General features: G+C 40.7%; 1 protein-coding gene across 2 annotated transcripts in view; it reads left to right on the top strand.

Moving 5' to 3' along the window:
- Positions 1-19,483, top strand: part of MYO10 (myosin X) — a 566,410-nt gene that overhangs the window by 342,921 nt on the left and 204,006 nt on the right. For both annotated transcript variants that reach the window (XM_044065222.1, XM_044065223.1), the window contains one exon: positions 2,878-3,090. In XM_044065222.1, coding sequence (XP_043921157.1) covers positions 2,878-3,090 — 213 coding nt within the window. The remainder of the gene's footprint in view (positions 1-2,877; positions 3,091-19,483) is intronic.

The raw sequence follows: 19,483 nt of genomic DNA, 5'->3' as shown, positions 1-19,483 counted from the left end.
TTAAAGAAATCCCAATCCCTACGAGCTACATGGTCTAGGGACCTAAACCTTGTCACCACAATAAACAGAACATGCTGGAGGGATAGATTCCTGTCCCAGAGACTTCCCATACTCTGGAACAAACTACCTATCTATATCAAACAAAGCTCCTCATTAGCGCTCTTCAAGAACAATCTTGATGACTGGGAAGATAGGAAATTCACCCCGGGGATCACTTCTGTGGCTCTGCTCGACAGTGGCACAGGAAAATAATTTTCTTGGGGGCGAAAGCCAGGGTACCTTTGGCTAGGCTTATATAGGCCCTAGGGCCAATAGCCTAGTACCTACCTATGAAACTATCATGATCAGATCAACCACTCCTTGCCAAGCTAGGCAGGCACACTAGTTGAAATAACTTTTCATACAAAAAAAGAAATGAATATGGTAAAGGCTGTTCTCCTTTATCTACAGAGTATCCTTCACATCATATTTTTTGAGGCAGAGACCAGCTCCACTCTGATGACAGTGAACATTTTGAAAGTCAGCCTGGATGAATGAAGCCTTGCTTAGCGCTGAGTAATACTGCAGCAGAAAGCTTTATATTGAAACATCTACTGTTATGATGTGAATATGCATAGTCTCTTCTCTTCTAGTGACCCATATTTTTAAGCAAGGCTACTACTGGGAAAGTGGCTACTAGTAAGGTTCCAGTTGTTTTCAGGACAGTTGCTACACTGGCTTCTAAACTTCAGATTACTGACTTTCAGTTTTCAGAAAGATTCTCTTTTGACAAACATTCTTTTCAAGTAATCTGGATGGCATTAGAGAAGAGAGTACTACTAATGTGGCTTCTGAAATTTCCCAGACACCCATTGCTCTCTTGGTAGTCTATTTCCCTACTACTGTACTAGGGGCTTCTGTAGGTCAGCCATCCGTGGACAGACAGGCCAACAATTCATGGGCAATATGCCATTTAATTTGGTATTATCCCTTTTAGTATCCAAGTGGTTTCATTCATAATTTGATTACAAGAAGTTTTGTGGATGGGTATTTCACTGTCTTGCAGCAGACTTCTCGTCATGTCCTGTGATCCCAAACCTCTAACCTTGGGTTTCCAGAGAATTGGCCTCCCATTGTCTGCTGAATTGCTTTGGATTTCAGTTTTAATTATTTGTACCTACTATATAGACTTCTTTATGTCTTGTGGCCAGCACTCTGTTTTTTGCTGATATTGAAGCTTGCATTTCCCTGGAATTCCAGAAAACCCAGCTTTCTCTGCACTCATGAATGAGTGGACGATGTAGCCCCCACCGTCCTCTTCACTGTCATTATTGGTCACCTGACTAGGCTGTCAGTGCATGAATATGTGCATACCCAGGGGCACCAACACATATAGGCCCACAAATGTTTCTTCGCTGAGTTGACACTGGACACGAAAAAGAGTAGAAGGCTGTCTTGATCGCTTTTGTAGGTTAGGCATGAATTGCCAGTCTTCCTTTTGTACCAGTAAGTAGAGCAGTCCTGTATTTTAAGCAGCAGGGATTTAAATCATATGAAAGAACATATGGTTGTAGAGATGCTCTTTGTTTTTGTGGTAGGTCTGTTTTATGACAGACTGTACAGTTACTTGAGGGGGGTGGTACAGCTTGTCCTCATGGGGACAGGGTGAGCTCCTTCTCAACCTCTTAAGCTCAGAAAATCTGAACAGAAACCAAAATAATGGGGGGCCAAAGGCCCAAAAGTAGGGACAGATTTTGAGTCTTACTCATAAACTTAGTCGCTAGAATTAACAGGTTTTGCATTAACACATTTTGGGTTGGATATGAAGTCTGAAACTCAAGTACATTTCACTATTTAGTAATGTCAGTTATCAAATATTTGCCAGAAAGCCATAAATTCTGTGAGGGATAGACCTATTGCGAGGAAATTCTGTGAAAATTTTGACAGTGGAGAGGTACTGAGAAGAGAGTGACAGAAGCATGATAGAGTACTGCTTAATGGGAGGGGGCAGCCAGTAGAAACTAAGGAATGGGGGTAACTAGTCTCTTGTAATACTGGTCAGTGAGGACAAAAGTAAGATTGTTTTCAGAAGTGGACCAGTAATCAGCTAGGAGGAGTACTAGATATTAGGATGTTTTAAGTCTGCATCAAGCCTTTGAAGAGTTAGGAGATCTCATACCAGGAAATGTAATTTGCAAACTGTGAAAGAGGTACAGTGGTCGGATTAGAAAACACAGGCCCTTCAATGTCAGACCAGTTCAGTTATCAGTGACCATGTAGAGGGAACAGTTAGACTTCAGATTGTTCTATTTTACAGAGGACTTTCCTACATGTGAGCTCAGTGATGGTTAGGAAATATTTTCATGTAGCTGTGAAATAAGAATGTCTGGGTTCCCGGCAGGATTAATGGAGGAATAATGAGATTTTATCCTACATGTGCTGTATGGGGTTGGGAAGGAGAAAATTCAGTTACAAAGCAAATGTTTGCATGTAGTTAAAATGGCCTTTTTGTCATTTGGATTAATTCTGTGAAGGAAGGAGAATCCTTACTTAAAGTTTTCTCACATTTGTAGTCTGGAACCCAAATCTAGGATTTCTTCAGAATGTTTACATTTTCTAAGTTTATCAATTTATATGGCAGTTTTTTTTGGCTGTTGTGTACACAGAACAATTGGTAAGCAGTAAAGTAAGTTATATGTTTTTTGTGTTATAAAAAATTAATAATAGAAAAGTACTGATTGTAACATTATGAACAACAAAAGGTTAATGTTTAGTGCTTGAATTTTCAAACCTTGTACATCATGGGTTAATTTTTTTGAAGACTGGTTGTTCAGGTTAGGTTTCCTTTCTGTTATACTTCAGTGTAAGTACAAATGTGTATGCTTCTTTTTCTTACAGAAAGAGGTACAGAAATATATGTAATTGCATATTAGTCATACAGAAAAATCTGCGAGCTGTCTTGGAAAGGAACAAGTATCTTCGCCTTCGTAAAGCATCTATAATCTTCCAGAAGCATTTACGAGGCAAGCTTGCAAGGAGAACATTTAAGCAGCTGTTAGAAGAAAAGCATAGGAAAGAGGAGGAAAAACGGAGGAAAGAGGAAGAGGAACGGTATGTTTGTGTGTTAGTCTGTTATTGCTCTATTTATCATGGTCAGTATGTGCATGTTTACTACTCCTTGGGTATGATGCAGTGCACCTATACAGTCATTCTTCCTTCTGACCATTTTTCCTGCTACCCTGTGTTTGTGTCGTTGCATTTGGGTTTATTGACCATGCCTGTTAAGATGGGCAAACTCAGTTTAAAAAGCACCATCATACACTCATTCTTTAGGCTGTTGTGTTGCATCATTGGAATTACCAGTACTCATGCTGCCACTGCAGTGTGTTTGCTTGTATCATCTTACACATTCTAGACCTGCTATGTGGGCTTCTTTTTTATGAGACAGCATCTTTCACTAGGTTTATTACTGGTAACACTTGTCATTTTTTTTACTGGGTTCCCAGATTTGCAGCAAAAGTGAGATGGAATGCAGCCACTCAAGACTCCCTTTCACTGTCTCTCCTGTTTGAAGGTATCATGTGCCATGATGGCATCACTCTGATATTCACCTGCCTGTACACTCATTGACAAAGATCACTTGTTGGGTGCTGGGCTGGCACATCTTGCATTCACCTTCCTCTCCAGGAAAGGAAGCAGTCTCCAGTTACTTCAGTGTCTCAGTCCCTTTTTGAAAGCAGAATGTTAGTATCAGAAAGGATGTATTGAGTAACAGTATTGGAGTATCATTTCATAGTCAGCATTTTACACCAGTTTGTGTTTATTCTCTCATTGCATTCTGTTCTTCTCCTTAGTTTTGTTTGAAATTTGCATGTTGTGACATGTTAAGGAATCATGCCAACCCACAGACCGCAAATTCAGCGAGTCCCGATAAAGTGAAACTCGGGATGAAAACCATTTTAAGCATACCAAAAATAAAGCCCCCACCCCTACCCCCCATGGAACAGTTCCTCCCTTCATGTGGGTAAGTTTCCACACCTTTAACTTACAGGTATTGACTCTAAAGTTACTAAGCAGTGAGGGGAAAGGAGAAAGACATAGTCAATGAAACTGGTTTTGAACTTTGTCTTTCAGTTGTTATACTCCCCTGTATTGCAGCCTGGGTTTTGAGTGATGTGCTCCTGATAACTAGTTTAATTTATTTTATATGCAATATTGCTTTCAGCGTGAACAAAATATATTCCTGAATAGATGGATCAATTCATGTTCTTCTGATTGAGATCCAGACCCTGAAAATGTTTGTTTGCTATTAGTAATTGGATGGGTGCCAAGCCACAGCTGATGCTTTTCAGGTATGGTGCAGTAATTATGTAAAAAAACACATAGGTAGAAACAGTAAACAATAATGAAGTATATAGTCATGTAAAATCACTGCTGTCCAAAAGAGTTTTTTTAGTGAAAAGGCATTACAAATATGGTTTGCTTCAGTAGGTAACAACTTTCTGATGAATGTGGGTAAAGCTAAAGAACAGGAGTTTTCCAAATGGAGACCCTCACCAAAAATTCAGGTGACTGGTCTTGTCTTAGTCAGTTTTTTCTATAGTAAGTAATGTTTGGTACATGCTGTGCTGGTAGTCCGTGACAGGCTGCTATTATGTATGGTATGTCTGTGTTCTGATGCATCATTTTCTGGCTTGTGAGAAATGTGGTCAGGCTAATGTTAGGTGGGTTACTTACATTATTTGGGATACATGCTTTGTTTCATAACAACCCAACATTTAGGTTGGCCTTGTAAGCATTAACTTTGCATATTTATATAGACAATGTTTTTACCACAAAGGCAAGAGCTTTGTGCTTATGCTACACTAACATGCTGTTTTTGTAGCCATTACTTTGACTAATAGTTACTTAGCATAACTTTATGCCAATTTGTAAAGTGAAATCTAGAAGTATTTTCTGTTTCTCTGGATGATGTGTGAACTGGTGCAGGGCATTATAATTAGTTTTGGATGCTGACCTCTGACCTTATTTTTAACAAGGACTGAGCTCGGCTGGTCATATGTTAAGCAAAGTATATTTAGGCATGTTTGAATGTGTAAGCTATATGCACATGATTACATTTGAAAGGAAAATGCCAAAGCTGTGACATTGTCATTGATGTTCTTCATGTTTCACTGTTGCAATCATCACCTGTGGATTATCTCTGCTGTGGTAGACCTCGACCGGCCCGAATACCAGAGTCAGTGTTTTTTTGCATCAGCTGCTGGCACTTGCAGACTGATGTCAGGTCATCAGTGCTATAGAACAAGGCAGCCGATGCCATTACATAAGTCTTTCTTGCCGTGGAGCCAATAGCAGAAGCAGTTCGCAAGTGTGCCAGTTGGTCGCTACCAGAGTTTGAATTACAGCTGAAAACGTCTAAAGCCAAGTACCCCATTTGGGGATCCTTTTGCACTAACTGATGTCCGAAAAAGTTAACAATTGTGTCGCCTTTGGAAAGCAGATCCCACACAAGACTTCCATTCATACTGAGTCACTTGTTTAGGCCAAGACCATGACGTCCCCTGTTGCCAGTTCTATGCCCTCTTTAACACGAGAGCCATTCGTCATAGAGCTCTTATTGTAGCCAGGTATTTTCGTCTTCCATCTACAAATTCTGAAATGGTGTCCATCAGCCAACAATCCATAGACATTCCAAAAAAATGTAAAGATAAAGACAGAGACAGACCACACAAGGCTAAGACTTCCAACGACTGTACCGCTAAGCAGGTCATCAGTTCTCCAAAATTCAGTGAGGCATCCTGATGCCTGATACAGTACCTTCGCAGACCTCCACCGAGACACTTTTGGAGTCTGGTATGTCGCAGAAATCTTCTTTGTCTTCTGAGCCTTTGGTTGTCTCTACCTTGGTTGGGTCTGGAGCCGCAATGCATAAGGAGCCTTTTTGCACTACCAAATCTAGACAAAAACTGACATCATCTCATCCAACTACCATTTTTTCTCAGACCAATGGATACTCTTAGGCCTGGAAGCAAGGCCAGTCCTAGGAAATCTACCTCTAGCCGCCATCTTACTCCTACTCAACCACCCCAAGCCCAAATGCTTAAAATGGCAGAGGATCTTATCTGTCTTATCGGGGTGGTCAGGTGACAACTTCTAAAAGGAAAAGAGTCCCTTCTCCTGAAATACTGACGGAACAGGATTCTGAGGAATCTGATTTTCAGATTTTGAAGAGGAACAACAACCTCTGACTGCTTATGAGGATTCAGATGCAGAGGAATCCATTCCTTCTGCCTCCCCACCAGAAGATCTTTCCTTTGGGGAAACCCTTCACACCCTGAGTGAACATTTCCACTGGGAATCCCAGGACTTCCCTCAGTTTAAGAAAAGACTAAGAGAGTTTCTAGACCTGCCCCAGCATGGACCCTTGGCCATCCCCCCTACCTTAGAGGTGGTGGATGATGTCTTCCATGAATCCAGCTTAGCTCCTCATAACCTCCCACCTGCTCCCAGTAAACCTAACCGGTATTACAGAGTACCGGATTTTCAAAAATACCTGCTGCAGACCCAGAGATCATTACACAGGGACCAAAAGGAGCTAAGGCTAGTTCTGCAAAGAATCCTATTCTTTCTGACAAGAATTCCAGAGCTCTGGACAGATTGGGTAAAAATGTATGCACCTCTGCAACCTTAGCTAACAGAACACCCAACTCTCAATTTCACATGCTAAAATATCAACAATGCACTTTGGAACTATTAAAGCAAAATATTTCAACCTTTCTTGCCTGTGCCAATTCGAAAGAGTTAGCAAATTTACTGCACTCTATTTGTCAAGTGGCCAAACGCTACACTGTGGATATGATGCCCTAGAAGCAGCAGTGTTAGAATCTGTCATTAGGAGGCATGCATGGTTGAAGGAATGACTTCTCCCTGTTCATGTCAAATCTAAATTAATTGATGCAGCCTTGGTACGGACCACTTGTTTAGAGTAAAAGCAGAAGAGGTGCTTAAAAAGATGGAAGACAAAGCAAAATCTATGCAAACAGTAAAAGATTTCTTTCAAGTACAACCTCCTAGCAGACAGGGGACAAGGTAAGCCCCACAGGGACAAGACCACCCAGGCTCCTATCCCAGGAACAGCAGAGAACCAAACAGTGGACCACTTCCACTGCAAAGGCAGGGAGTTCTAAGCCATCCCTCTATGGCAAAAACTCTCAATGACACCCTCTCCCCCCTCTGCCCTCTTCACCCACCTAAAACTAGGGAGAAGGCTCTTCCTCTGCAAAGAAAATTGGCTTTCTGTAACAAAGGACCAATGGGTATTAAAGATCATTTTTCAGGGATACAAATTTTCCTTCCACTAACTCCCACTTCCAAGAGGGTACCCAGACTTACCTCCAAATCAGTGGGTAGAGGCATTGAAACAAGTCCAAACTGTCATATAACAAGAGGCAGTAGAACCTGTCACCTCAGATCATACAGGCAAAGGCTTTTATTCCAGACTATTCCTTGTCCCCAGAAAAGTGGGCACTTGGTGCTCCATCCAGGATATATCCATTTTGAACACCTCCCTGATGGTCCCCAAATTCAAAATCAGCTGCTGCCTGTGCTGACAAAAAATGCCTGGTTAGTTACCCTAGACCTAAAAAATGCCCACTTCCACATCCCCATAAGGGAATCCTGCAGGAAATTCCTCTGCTTCAGAGTAGGCTCACAACACTTTCAGTTCTTTGCGCTACACTTTGGCTTATGTACTGTTCCCAAGGTATTCTCCAAATGCTTAGCTCCGGCCATAGCCTTTTCCAGACAGAAAAATATGCAGATTTACCCTTATCTGGATGACTGCCTCATTAAAGCAAAGTGCAAAGAAAAGCTGCTCAAGGACCTTCTCTTTGTCAAAACCCTCCTAACCTCCTCGGGGTACACCATCAAAGAGGAGAAATCAAAGCAAACACCCTCCAGGAAGATCATTTTCTTGGGAGCACTGCAGGACACAGCATCTCAAATTGCCTTTCTGTCCCCAGAAAAGCAGAGCTTTCCTGTCCCACTACTTCACCCAGCTGGCTTCCAGAAGTCATCTCACTGCAAGGAAGTTCCTGCAAGCCTTGGGGTACATGGCATCTTGTATCATTCTAATTCCTCTGGCCAGGTCTCACATGAGAAAACTTCGGTGGTATCTAAAGAACCTTTGGTGTCAGCACTCTCAACCCCTAGAGACCTCTCTCCCTGTGATCCCTTCTATCAGGGCTGAGTTTTTCTGGTGGGCAGGGACTTGTGCCAAGAACAAGGGTCTTTTCTTCAGCCTCCGGCCAACTGGGCAGACTATTACCACCAACGGCTCAAACATTATTTGGGCCACACACCTAGAAGGCAGTTGCACCCAAGGTCTTTGGGATGCCCAGCACCTTCCCCTACACATCAACCAGAAGGAAATGATGACAGTACAAAAGGCTCTGACAGCCTTCAAACCCCAGCTCAAGTGAGGGGTTCTCCTTATCAAAACAGACAATACCACAGTAATGTGGTACTTCAAATGGAGAGGGACCCAATCTTACCATCTGTGCAGGCTAGCCATGAACCTCTGGCTGACAGTCTCTTTCATGGGATTACACCTAATAGCCCAATACCTACCAGAGATCAACAACACCCTGTCAGGCCACTTAAGTAGAAACTTACTGGACCCCCACGAATGGCAGCTCCACAGAAAAATCTTTTTACAAATCACTCAGGAGTGGGGGACTCCAGAGGTGGATCTCTTTGCTTCGCATGTCAACCATCAGCTGAAAAAAATGTGTACTAGGGAGTATTACCACCTAGCATAGAAGGTGCCTTGACCTTCCCATGGAACTCCCTCTTTGTGTGCGCATTTCCTCCTCTGCCTCTTATTCTCAAGGTACTGATCAAAATAAGGGAGGAGAGACCAAAAGCCATCCTTATTGCTCCAGATTGGCCCAGACAACATTTGTCTCCTTACTGCACAGCCTGACATTACAGCCTCCCAGGCAGCTTCCCCTGATCTCAGGCCTCTTGCCTCAGGTGTGTGTGTGTGGGGGGGGTGCTGCACCCAGACTTGCAGACTCTCAAACTATCAGCATGGCTAATACTCTAAAGGCAAACAAGGGACCCCTGTTAAGCAAACAGGTCCTAGACATTATCACAGAAGCTAGAAGGTGCAGCACCAGAAAATCTTGTGAAGGAAAATGGAAAAGATTTAGATCCTGGAGCCAATCCAGGGGGGGCAATACCTCACAACCTTCCATCCCTCTTATCCTGGACTACATAGTGGAGCTACTTAATAGTGGCCTCTCCTTCTCTTCTTTTAAAATCCATGCCTCAGCCATTTCAGCTTATTTTGATACAGATCAGCCCCTGTTCTCCCATCCTTTGATTAAACAATTCCTCAGAGGGGCTTCTAATATCAGACCTCCCAGAAGGCCAACCGCGCCAGCCTAGGACCTGAATTATGTTCTGGAAAAACTAACCTTACCACCCTTCAAACCTGCTGCTTTAGCAGAACTAAGATACCTCTCCTGGAAGACTGCTTTTCTTCTAGCTATCACCTCAGCCAGAAGGGTTTCAGAACTTCAGGCACTGATGGCCATTGAGCCCTTCATAGTTTTCCATGCAGATTGGGTCTCCCTAAGGACTAATCCCTCCTTTATCCCTAAGGTGGTATCTAATGTGACTCCCAGCCAGGCCATACATCTACCCACCTTCTTTCCTAACCCTCAAAACAAGGGGGAAAGAATTTTGCATTCACTAGATGTGCACAGACGGCTTAGATACTATCCCCTTCAGGAAAACAGACCAACTACTTGTCAGTTTTGCTTCAGGGCCAGAGGGGAAGCCCATTTCCAAACAAACCATTTCAAAATGGATATCACACTGTATCTATTTCTGCTACAGATTACATGGGAACCCCCCCACGTCTGTTCAAACCCACTCCACTAGGGAAGCCTCCACTTCCACAGCATTCCTCAGAGGAGTTCCTACCAGGGACATCCTGGAAACTGCCACCTGGACTTCAGTCCATACCTTTACCAAGCATTACCATCTACCTCTATTTTCTAAGGCTAGGGCAGGGTTTGCCTCTGCAGTTCTGCAAGGCTTGCTGACCCATGCCTAGGTCTCTTACTAATTCTACCACCCCTCTCCTCAGCTTTGGGAATCCTCCCACAGGTGATGACTACAACAGTGAAACATGAAGAACATAGTACAGTTGTGTACACTTACCATAAATGTAGATGTTCGAGTGTATTCACTGTTGCAGTCCTGGTTTCCCTTCCTCATTCCCCCTTATATCTTCTTTCTTTAGGGAGACATAAGCTTTTTATGGAGACTTTTAGCCACCAGCACCTATTTATCATATTTACTTGGGCTTCTGACTGGTTAGGGAAGAAAAACTGATGTAATGGCGTCGGTTGCCTTGCTTTATAGCATAGACGACCTGACGTCAGTCTGCAAGCAACAACAGCCGATGCACAAAAACACTGACTCTGGTATTCGGGCCGACCAAGGGCTACCACAGCAGGGATAACCCACAGGTGATGACTGCAACAGTGAATACACTTGAACATCTGCATTTATGGTAAGTGTACACAACTGTACTTTTTTTCGAGTTTGCATAAATGTAATTCTTTGACAGTGTAATAGATTCAGAAGCAAAATGTGGTTGGGACTGTATTAATGCATTTCACTTTATTTCTCATTATAAAACTTTACTTACAGTTTCTGATACTGCATCAAACTGTACTAGTTAGATTTATTGAAAACTCTGGCTGGGATCCATAAATAACATGTGTAGTCTGCACATTGCACATGTGACAGAATTGGAAATGAACAGACTGACAAGGATAGTAGTGTTTCTTAATCCCAATTTGCACTGTTTGCAAATGACTGCATAATTACTTGCAATGTATTGGGATAGTAAATGAGGCTCTAATAGTATTAAAAGGTATACAAGGTGAACATAGTTGAAATTCTTAGTCATCCACAGAGGAGATTTTACAGTTGTGTGAACCTAACTATGAAAGGGCAAACCACATGAAAAATCTGAATCAGAAATATCTTTATTGTCATTCAGCCACACACAGGTGCACAGTTGAATGAAATTACATTCCTCCAAACTCAACATAAACATTTACATAGCAACACAGAACAATAATAACAGAAACGAGCCACCAAAGGTGCAGAACCTCAAGCACAGCATCTGTCATTCCAGCACCAACTACAACCAAGTCCCAGTCCATCCGCAGGCACAGAAGTTTCAACCATCGCAGCTCCACTCCAGTACCAGAAGCATCCAAGTCCTGGTCCAACTGAAGGCTGAGAATCTTCAAACCTCTGCATCTCCACTCCAATGCCAACAAATCCAAGTCTCAGACTGAACCATCTGACACCACAGACCTCACAACCACAACCATCCCCAAATCCAAACGGCCGCAACCACTCAAATGATATTTCCTCCTCCTCCATCATCCCCATCTACCATCATCAGTTCCCAAAATCCATTTTGGTTCTCTCCAACTCAAATCCATTTCCAAACATTGCACCAGCAGGCAGGTTTCGGCCTCCTCTTCCGCATCCTGCAACTCGCCACTGAAGGCCTACTTCAAGTTTCAAGTTACAAAAAAAGAAAAAAACTTGCACTGAGGACACCACAGACATCACAACTGCAGACAGCTGGACACTAGACACACATGATCAGGCAAACAGACCTACATATCAATAAAATGCGGAAGTATAAAACAGAACTATAAAGTGCGCAACCGGAGACAGAGAGGCCACTGCCACACAAGGCGCCGCCATCTTGGCTAGATCAGGGTAAAATACCATTACTGCACATAGTGAAAATGCTCAGAATTGAAGTAGCTACTGTACAGCAGCATACTGTAATTCTTACTTTTGCTGGTTCCCATTGCTATGCATATGCTACCATCCAGTATAGTGTAAGTGGTACTATCAGCCTTTCATTTGTCACAGTTTCTGTGGTTTTTTTTTTTTTTTTTTTTAACTTTGTCCCCTTATCTGCTGACTACCAAAAATCTGGTCCTGGTCAACAAACTAATTTCTCATTTACTCCCCATATACCTGAGTGACAGCTGACAGGAAAGTTTAGGCAGCATTCAAGGGTTAAAAAAACTTATAAAAAACAAAAAATGGGACAAACCACCTCAAACATCACAAAATCTTCAGCTATTCATCTATTTAATAAAATTGATAGTAAAAGATGGACAAACCACAGTACCACACTGTAAAGTTAAGCGCTTTTCATCTGGTCCTATGACCAGACTTCTTCAGACAAAAAACAGCAGGTAGAAAAACAGTTTTTATACTAACTTCCCTAGCTTATAAACTTCATTCATTTAAATCAACTATTACAGCATTATTGTTAAAGAACTGCACCTACTAAAAATGGTGATATACCAAAATTTGAAACATAATAAATACTTATATATATATATATATATATATATATATATATATATATATATATATATATTTCTCACATAATTTCAGTAATTTAAATACTCCAAAGTACATAGTAAATTTTCAATATATTTTTGATGTATAAATCACCCTATACCAAATTCCACATTCACTGTGGAATTTTGGTCCTAGCTCTGAGAAGTTGTAAATATACTACTGTTACATCAGGTCTAGTTCACATTGTCCTAAGCCGACAATATCGAATACAATGTCGAAAGTCCAGAACATCGCACAGGTAAATGGAAATCTCTGTAGGGGGAGATTTTTGTTTACCTCAATGTAGTGTGGTCTCGGAGTTAGTATATTTAAGTAGGGGGGTATGAGGGGCACAACTAATTAGTTTTTTTGTAATGATTTATTTATTTTTTTACGTTATTCGAAATTTTACTACTTTGATCAATAAAGTTCGACCTTTATTGATTCAATGTAGTAAAATTTCGATAATGTGATATAGATGTGTTACATCAGCCCCCACTGTCAAACTAAGAAATAATAATAGTAATAAGACAATAAGTTAGCTACTACCATCTGGTATACTACTTAGAACACAGTCCCTTAACATGTTGCAGAAGTTGCCTTTACCAATTAAGTATCTAATTAGGCTTTTCAGTTTCAATAAACATTGTATAGAACAAATATCATTAATACCAGGGAAATGACAAGCATCTTAAACAAATTTGCCATATAATTTCTTTTTTTTCTAGTAATAAAGATCTCAGATCACCCCTAACCTCTCCAGCTACATGATCAGTTACTCTAAACCTAAAACTGTGTGTGGGGTTAGTTTTAATATGGACGGCTAACGCATTTTCGACTTTGCCTTTCTTAATATAGTAAAGATGCTCGTACACCCGCTCCCGCAGTCTACGATCAGTTTTGCCAACATAGAATGTGGGACATAAGTTGCACTGAGCAAGATATATACTACATAGGTTGTATTACAATTATATTTACCTGACAAAGTCTTGTAACTACAATCCCTGATATTAAATGAGTATCCTATATTCATATGTTTGCAAAACTTACAAGATTCACATTTACTCATTCCAGGATTCTTAATAACCTTATGCTGTTTCATTTCTATGAAATTTTTCAAATTCATACCCCTCTTGAATGTAAAAGAGGGTTTTGGACCCAACAAGGTACGCACTTCCGAGTTGTTGCTTAACAAGTTCCACTTTTTTAATAACTGAAATAATATGTCCACTCTCGGGACAATATGTTAGAATAAATGACTATGGGGACTCATTATCCTTCTGGATACTGTCTATCTTGTTACATAGTAAAGGTCTACCTTGTAATAATGGAATATAAAACCCATTAGATCTTTTGTAAGTCACGTCCTCCATGATTTCATTAATAAATTCTCCTGGATAGCCTCTAGCAAAAAAACATTTCAGCTATCTTGTTACATTCTGTTGTAAATTCACTTTCAATTGTTACCATCCTCGCCACTCGGACTAATTGTCCTTTTATTACAGATTTCTTTTGGTGGTAAGGGTGGGAACTAATGAAATGTAGATAAGTGTTTGAAAATGTATCTTTCCTAAAGATCCTGGCTGCTAATCTCTCCTGGAGTGAATCCTTAAACACTTCAATATGTAAATATGCTATGGATTCTATGTTAAATGTGTATGTAAAACTTAGAAATGTAGTTGTATGATTTAAATGTTCAACAAACCTTTCCGCTTCATCCAGGCTCCCCTTATATAAAATGAGAATATCATCTAAAAAGCATGTATAAAAATATTTTTTTCTTTTAGATGACTGTATAAAAATGTATTCTCTTTCCCAGAGAGCCATCACTGAATTTAAGAAGCTAGCCCCACATGGGAACCCCATCACTACCCCGATTTTTTGTACATATAATTGGTCATCAAAAATTAAATAATTATTTGTTAAAACAATGTCCAACAGGATCTCACTTTCAAGGGCCCCTTTCATGTGCAAAAATTGAAGGACAAAATCGATACCTTCTTTTTGGGGGATGGACTTGTACAAGTCCCTAACGTCTTTTGTTAAAAAGTTGAAACTGCCCTCCAAAACAAGTGAATTTAGTTTACTTAAGCATGACCACGAGTCTTTGCATATCTGTTCTTTACTTGCAAGGTATTTTTTCAAAATGCTATCAATTACTTTTGCTAAAGGGTAAGTTACACTCTGGCGGGCATCAACTAAGGGCCTCAGAGGTGGATCCATTAGGGATTTTTGTATCTTCGGTAACCCAAATAATACCTGGGTCCTTGGAGCTGGCATAGTTAAATAATTCAACATAGACAAGTCTATGAGTTGTTCAATGAACAAATCATTTAAATGTTCTTTAATTCTCCTGTAGGCTATGTTGAATTAATTTAAACTGACTTTGGTGTATGTGTCAATATTCAACAAGGAATCCATCTTTTGGATATACCAGTCTTGCCCCATAACAACTAGCCCACCTCCCTTATCAGGTTTAAATGTTCTTATAGGTAAATGACAAAATTCAATAAAGGCTGCCCAGTCATTCTTATCTACATTTTGTAACCTGGCACCTTTTCTCTACATATAATTTTCTAAAGTCAGTTTCACAAATTTTCTCAAATGTTGCTAACAAAGGATGGCTAATAGGATTAATGGTATTCTGATACACCAGTTTGTTCCCCTTTAAACAACACTTGCAGGTTAATTTCCTAATATAGTGTTTAAAGTCCAGAATAGTATGTACAATAGCCATAGTTTTAGTGAGTACAAAAGAAAGTCCCTTCGCTAACAATTCAACTACACTAGATTCAATTTGGTAGGGTGTAAAATTATAAATAGTAAAATCACCTTCCTGATTTTTAGTTAAAGTCAAAGGGGGAACCAACTGTTCACACTCTTTCAAATCAAATTCTGATTCAAAATACTTACCTAACACAGTGTTGTTAACCTGGGTAGACACAATAGGTGGCCCTTCCAGGCTAATAAGCCTGGTTTCACTAGTTGTATGTCTCATTTCCCTGATATTAATGATAGATGCTCTATACAATGTTTATTGAAACTGAAATGTATATAAGTATTTCTTATGTTTCAAATTTTGGAATATCAACTGTTTATTAAATTTTTAGTAGGTGCAGTAATGCTGTAATAGTTGATTTAAATGAATGAAGTTTTTAAGCTAGGGACTTGTTTGTTTAATTGTTTAATTAGGGGGTGGAGGGAAGTGTAAGTTAGTATAAAAACAGTTTTTGTACCTGCTGTTTTTTGTCTGAAGAAGTCTGGTCATAGAACCAGATGAAAAGCTCTTAACTTTACAGTGTGGTACTGTGGTTTGACCATTTTTTACTATCAATTTTATTAAAGAGCTGAATAGCTGAAGATTTCATGGTGTTTGAGGTGCTTTGTCCCGCATTTTTCATTTTTTAACAGATAAGGAAGAGTTGTCCAATTCTGAGCACTTTCCCTCTCAAAAGTACCCTGATCATGATCCTGATTTAGATGATACTCTCTCTCCTGCTTCTCCCCCTGAAGATTTATCCTTCAGGAATACTTTGTGTAAGATGAAAGAGGCCTATGTATGGGAGAACATGGAATTTTGTCAGACACAGACACACTACAGGCAGTTCCTTAGCCTTTCATCGCCCAGACCAGTATCTGTTTCCCCAGTGAGTGTAGTTATTGACAGTGTCCTTAAGGACATCTCTCTCCACCGAGTCTCTGCCACCTCCCTCCAAAAAAACAGACTGCTTCTAAAGAATGCTTGATACTCACAAACACCTCTATAAAAATACTCACGCTAACCTTTCAATTGTTCCTAGTGGATCCTCCAAGGGTGCCACTAACGGCACTACCTGACACCCTCTTCTGAATAATAGAGAAAGTAGATGGTGGATAGGTTTGGGAAGAAAGCCTGAACTTCTGCTACTCACTCCATGAGGACCCTTAATTGCCAGTTTCACATTTTCAAATACTTAGAGTATCTAAAAGAAGAAATTATTTTAAAATCATAATCCATTTTTGGCAAAGCTTTACAACAAGACTTACAGGAAACTGCCAGATCAGCTATGCAGGTGTCTAGGCATTCTCTAAAATGTGATTATGATGCACTGAATGGATCTTGTATAGCAACTGATGTCATTTATAGACATGTCTGGCTGAGGACCCATTGACTTTCTGACCAGTTGAAGGCAGAACTCTTGGATGCTCCACTGGACAAGGAGTTCCTTTTTTGGACCTCCTGCTAAAAAAGTCTTTGAGAAACTGAACAAAAAGGGAAAATAAATAAGAACTCCTTCATAGTTTTAATTTATTTCCCACTCCTAGGTATAATAGAAATTATCCTTCAAAATGGTGGCGCATTCCCCAAACAAGACACAGGGAGGCTTCCCCAAGCAAACAGACCAAGACAATCTAAGAGATGGCAACAAGATCGGCGCCATAGAGCCAGCAGTTCGTAGTAATTTATTCTTCACCCCCCCCACCCCCCAGGGATCAGCTATGACTGTGCATAGCTTCACCCCCCCCCCTTTTCCACACCCACCCCTCTCACCATGGCAGGAATGTTTCGTCTCCTTTCTACGACAACGGAAACTAATCATCAGAGACCGGCAGGTCTTACAAATCATAGAAAAGGTATATTCTATTCAGTTCAGGGAAAGACCACCCTTTCTAGGGATGCCAAAACCTCCAAAAGAACAGGAAGCTCTTCTTCATCCTATCCTACTATGACCTCTTACAACAATGCTACCACAAGGATCAATTCAACCTTTGACCTGCCAAAGCTAAGCAAGTTCTTATATATCCCCAAATTCAAAATAACCCTCCAGAAACTGTTGCCCATGATATCTCAATTAGTCATACTAGACATAAAGGATACCTTTCTGTACATACCTATCTCTAAGAAGCACAGTAGGTACCTATGGTTCTTGGCAGCTTGGTTACAATACCGGTTTTGTACATTAACATTTGGCTTGTCTGCTGTTCTCAGAGTTTTCCCCCATATGTCTGGTTCCAATCGTAGAGCATTGCCAAGCCTTAGGGGTGCATATCAACCTTTACCAGGAAAGCTGTCTCATACAAGGAAAGCCCATCCCAGCGCTCCAGACAGCCTTACAGAAAACTATCAATTGCTTCCAAAAAATTGGACTCTCACTGACCCTCCACAGGACAAGGTGGCTTACCTCACCAAATATTTCTTCAACCTGTTACCAAAGCAGGCCAATCTGTGTAAGGGAGTACATAACAGCCTTGGGATACATGGCATCCTGCATTCTAATGTCCTCCTGGCAAAACTCCACAGACAAAACTCCAGTGGTTTCTAAAACACAATTTGGAATTCCATTCCCAACCCCTGGAAACTCTAGTGCCTCTTCTCCCCTGCTTAAAAAAGGAAATGCTCTGCTGGAAAAACACCATCCTGGAAAACCCAGGGGCAAACTTCTGCCTCCCAGAAGCAGACAAAAACCATCAAAACAGACAACTTGGACATGGCCTAGGGAGATTACTTAGCCCCTTTAAAGGTACAAAATGTAAGGAACTCAGAACAAACAAAGTTGCCCATAAACCAGAAAGAGATGTTGGCAATCTTTCTAGCCATGAAAGCCTTCCAAGACAAACTGAACCCAGGAACATTACAGATTTGGAAAGACAACACTAATGCTATGTAGCATATAAACAAAGGAGAACCCATTCCTAACCCTTGTACATTATTGCAGTGAATATTTGGCTTTTGTCACAGGATTTGCAATTGACTTTCATGGCATCTTATATCCAGGGCCAGAACAATGTCCTAACAGACTCTCACAGCAAGGATCTTCAGGACCCAAACAAATGGATGTAGAAAAAAAAGAGGTTTTCTTGGACATCACCTATCAGTGGGGTTACCTCATTGTCCGTAATCAGTGCAAACAACTGCAAAAATTCTGCTCCCGAACCAAACAGAGAGGAACATAAAGAGTGGATGCCCTTTCTTTCAAATGAACAGATCTTTTCCTTTACACCTTTTACCACTACCCTCTATCCCCAGGATACTGATAAAAATTAGATCAGACAGACTGAGCATGATCTTCATAGCACCCTTCTGGCCAAGGCAACATTGGTTTCTCTCCTACTGACTCTCAGTGAAGGGAGATACTTGATCTTTACATAGGTGATAGACTTACTCATCCAGTTAAATTGGCCTACCATCCACCCTTACCTATCCACCCTCAAACTAACAGTTTGGAAGACTGGCTTTTAATACCAAACGATACAAAAATCTCTTTAGAAGTACTTCATATCTTGAGAGAGGCAAGGAAGCCTTAATAACGGGAAAACATACTTATCCAAATGAAAAAGGTTTTCTTTTTGGTGCAAAAATATAACTTTAATTCTGCAAATGTGGAAATTACACTGCTGCTAGAATACCTTTCAGGATTATTTCATCAAGGTCGGTCTTATTCCAGCATTAAAGTACATGCTTCAGCTCTCTCTGCCTGCCTTACATGCAACCCTTTTATGTATTCTCATCCACACCTGAAATGGTGTCTAAAAGGGGTAATATATGTAGGACCCCCCCCCCCCCCAGGAGAAACCCTGTACCAACCTGGGTTTTAGATTATGTTCTGTAAAAGCTGCCATTGCCATCCTTTGAGCATAACTTCTGCTCATCTAAAGATGCTCACTTGAAAACCTGCCCTACAGATAACCATTATCTTAGCTAGCCAGGGCTTAGAACTACAAGCCTTGATGTGCAAGGGACCTTCACTGTTTCTCACTGGACAGTGATGTTAAGAACAAACCCTTCATTGTATGCCCAAGGGAGTATCAGAACACACTCTGAATCAAGCTATTCACTTACCGGTGTTCTTTCCAAATTCTGCATTCCCTGGATGTACACTGACAGATCAGGTGTTACTGAGACTGGACTAAGTCCACAAACAGGAAGGATCAACTGCTAGTCTTTGCATAGGGCAAAGAAGGCAGATCAGTTTCCGAGCAGACTGTTTTCAGATGGATAGCTAGTTGCATCACTTTCTGTTATTCCCACCATGGTAAACCCTTAACAGATAATGTCAGG

Source organism: Protopterus annectens, chromosome 3.part0 (genome assembly GCF_019279795.1).
Source record: "Protopterus annectens isolate FY-2018-M chromosome 3.part0, PAN1.0, whole genome shotgun sequence".
Taxonomy (NCBI): Eukaryota; Metazoa; Chordata; order Ceratodontiformes; family Protopteridae; genus Protopterus; species Protopterus annectens.
The sequence above is the reverse complement of the archived record's forward strand: the minus strand, read 5'-3'. Positions and strand labels throughout refer to the sequence as shown.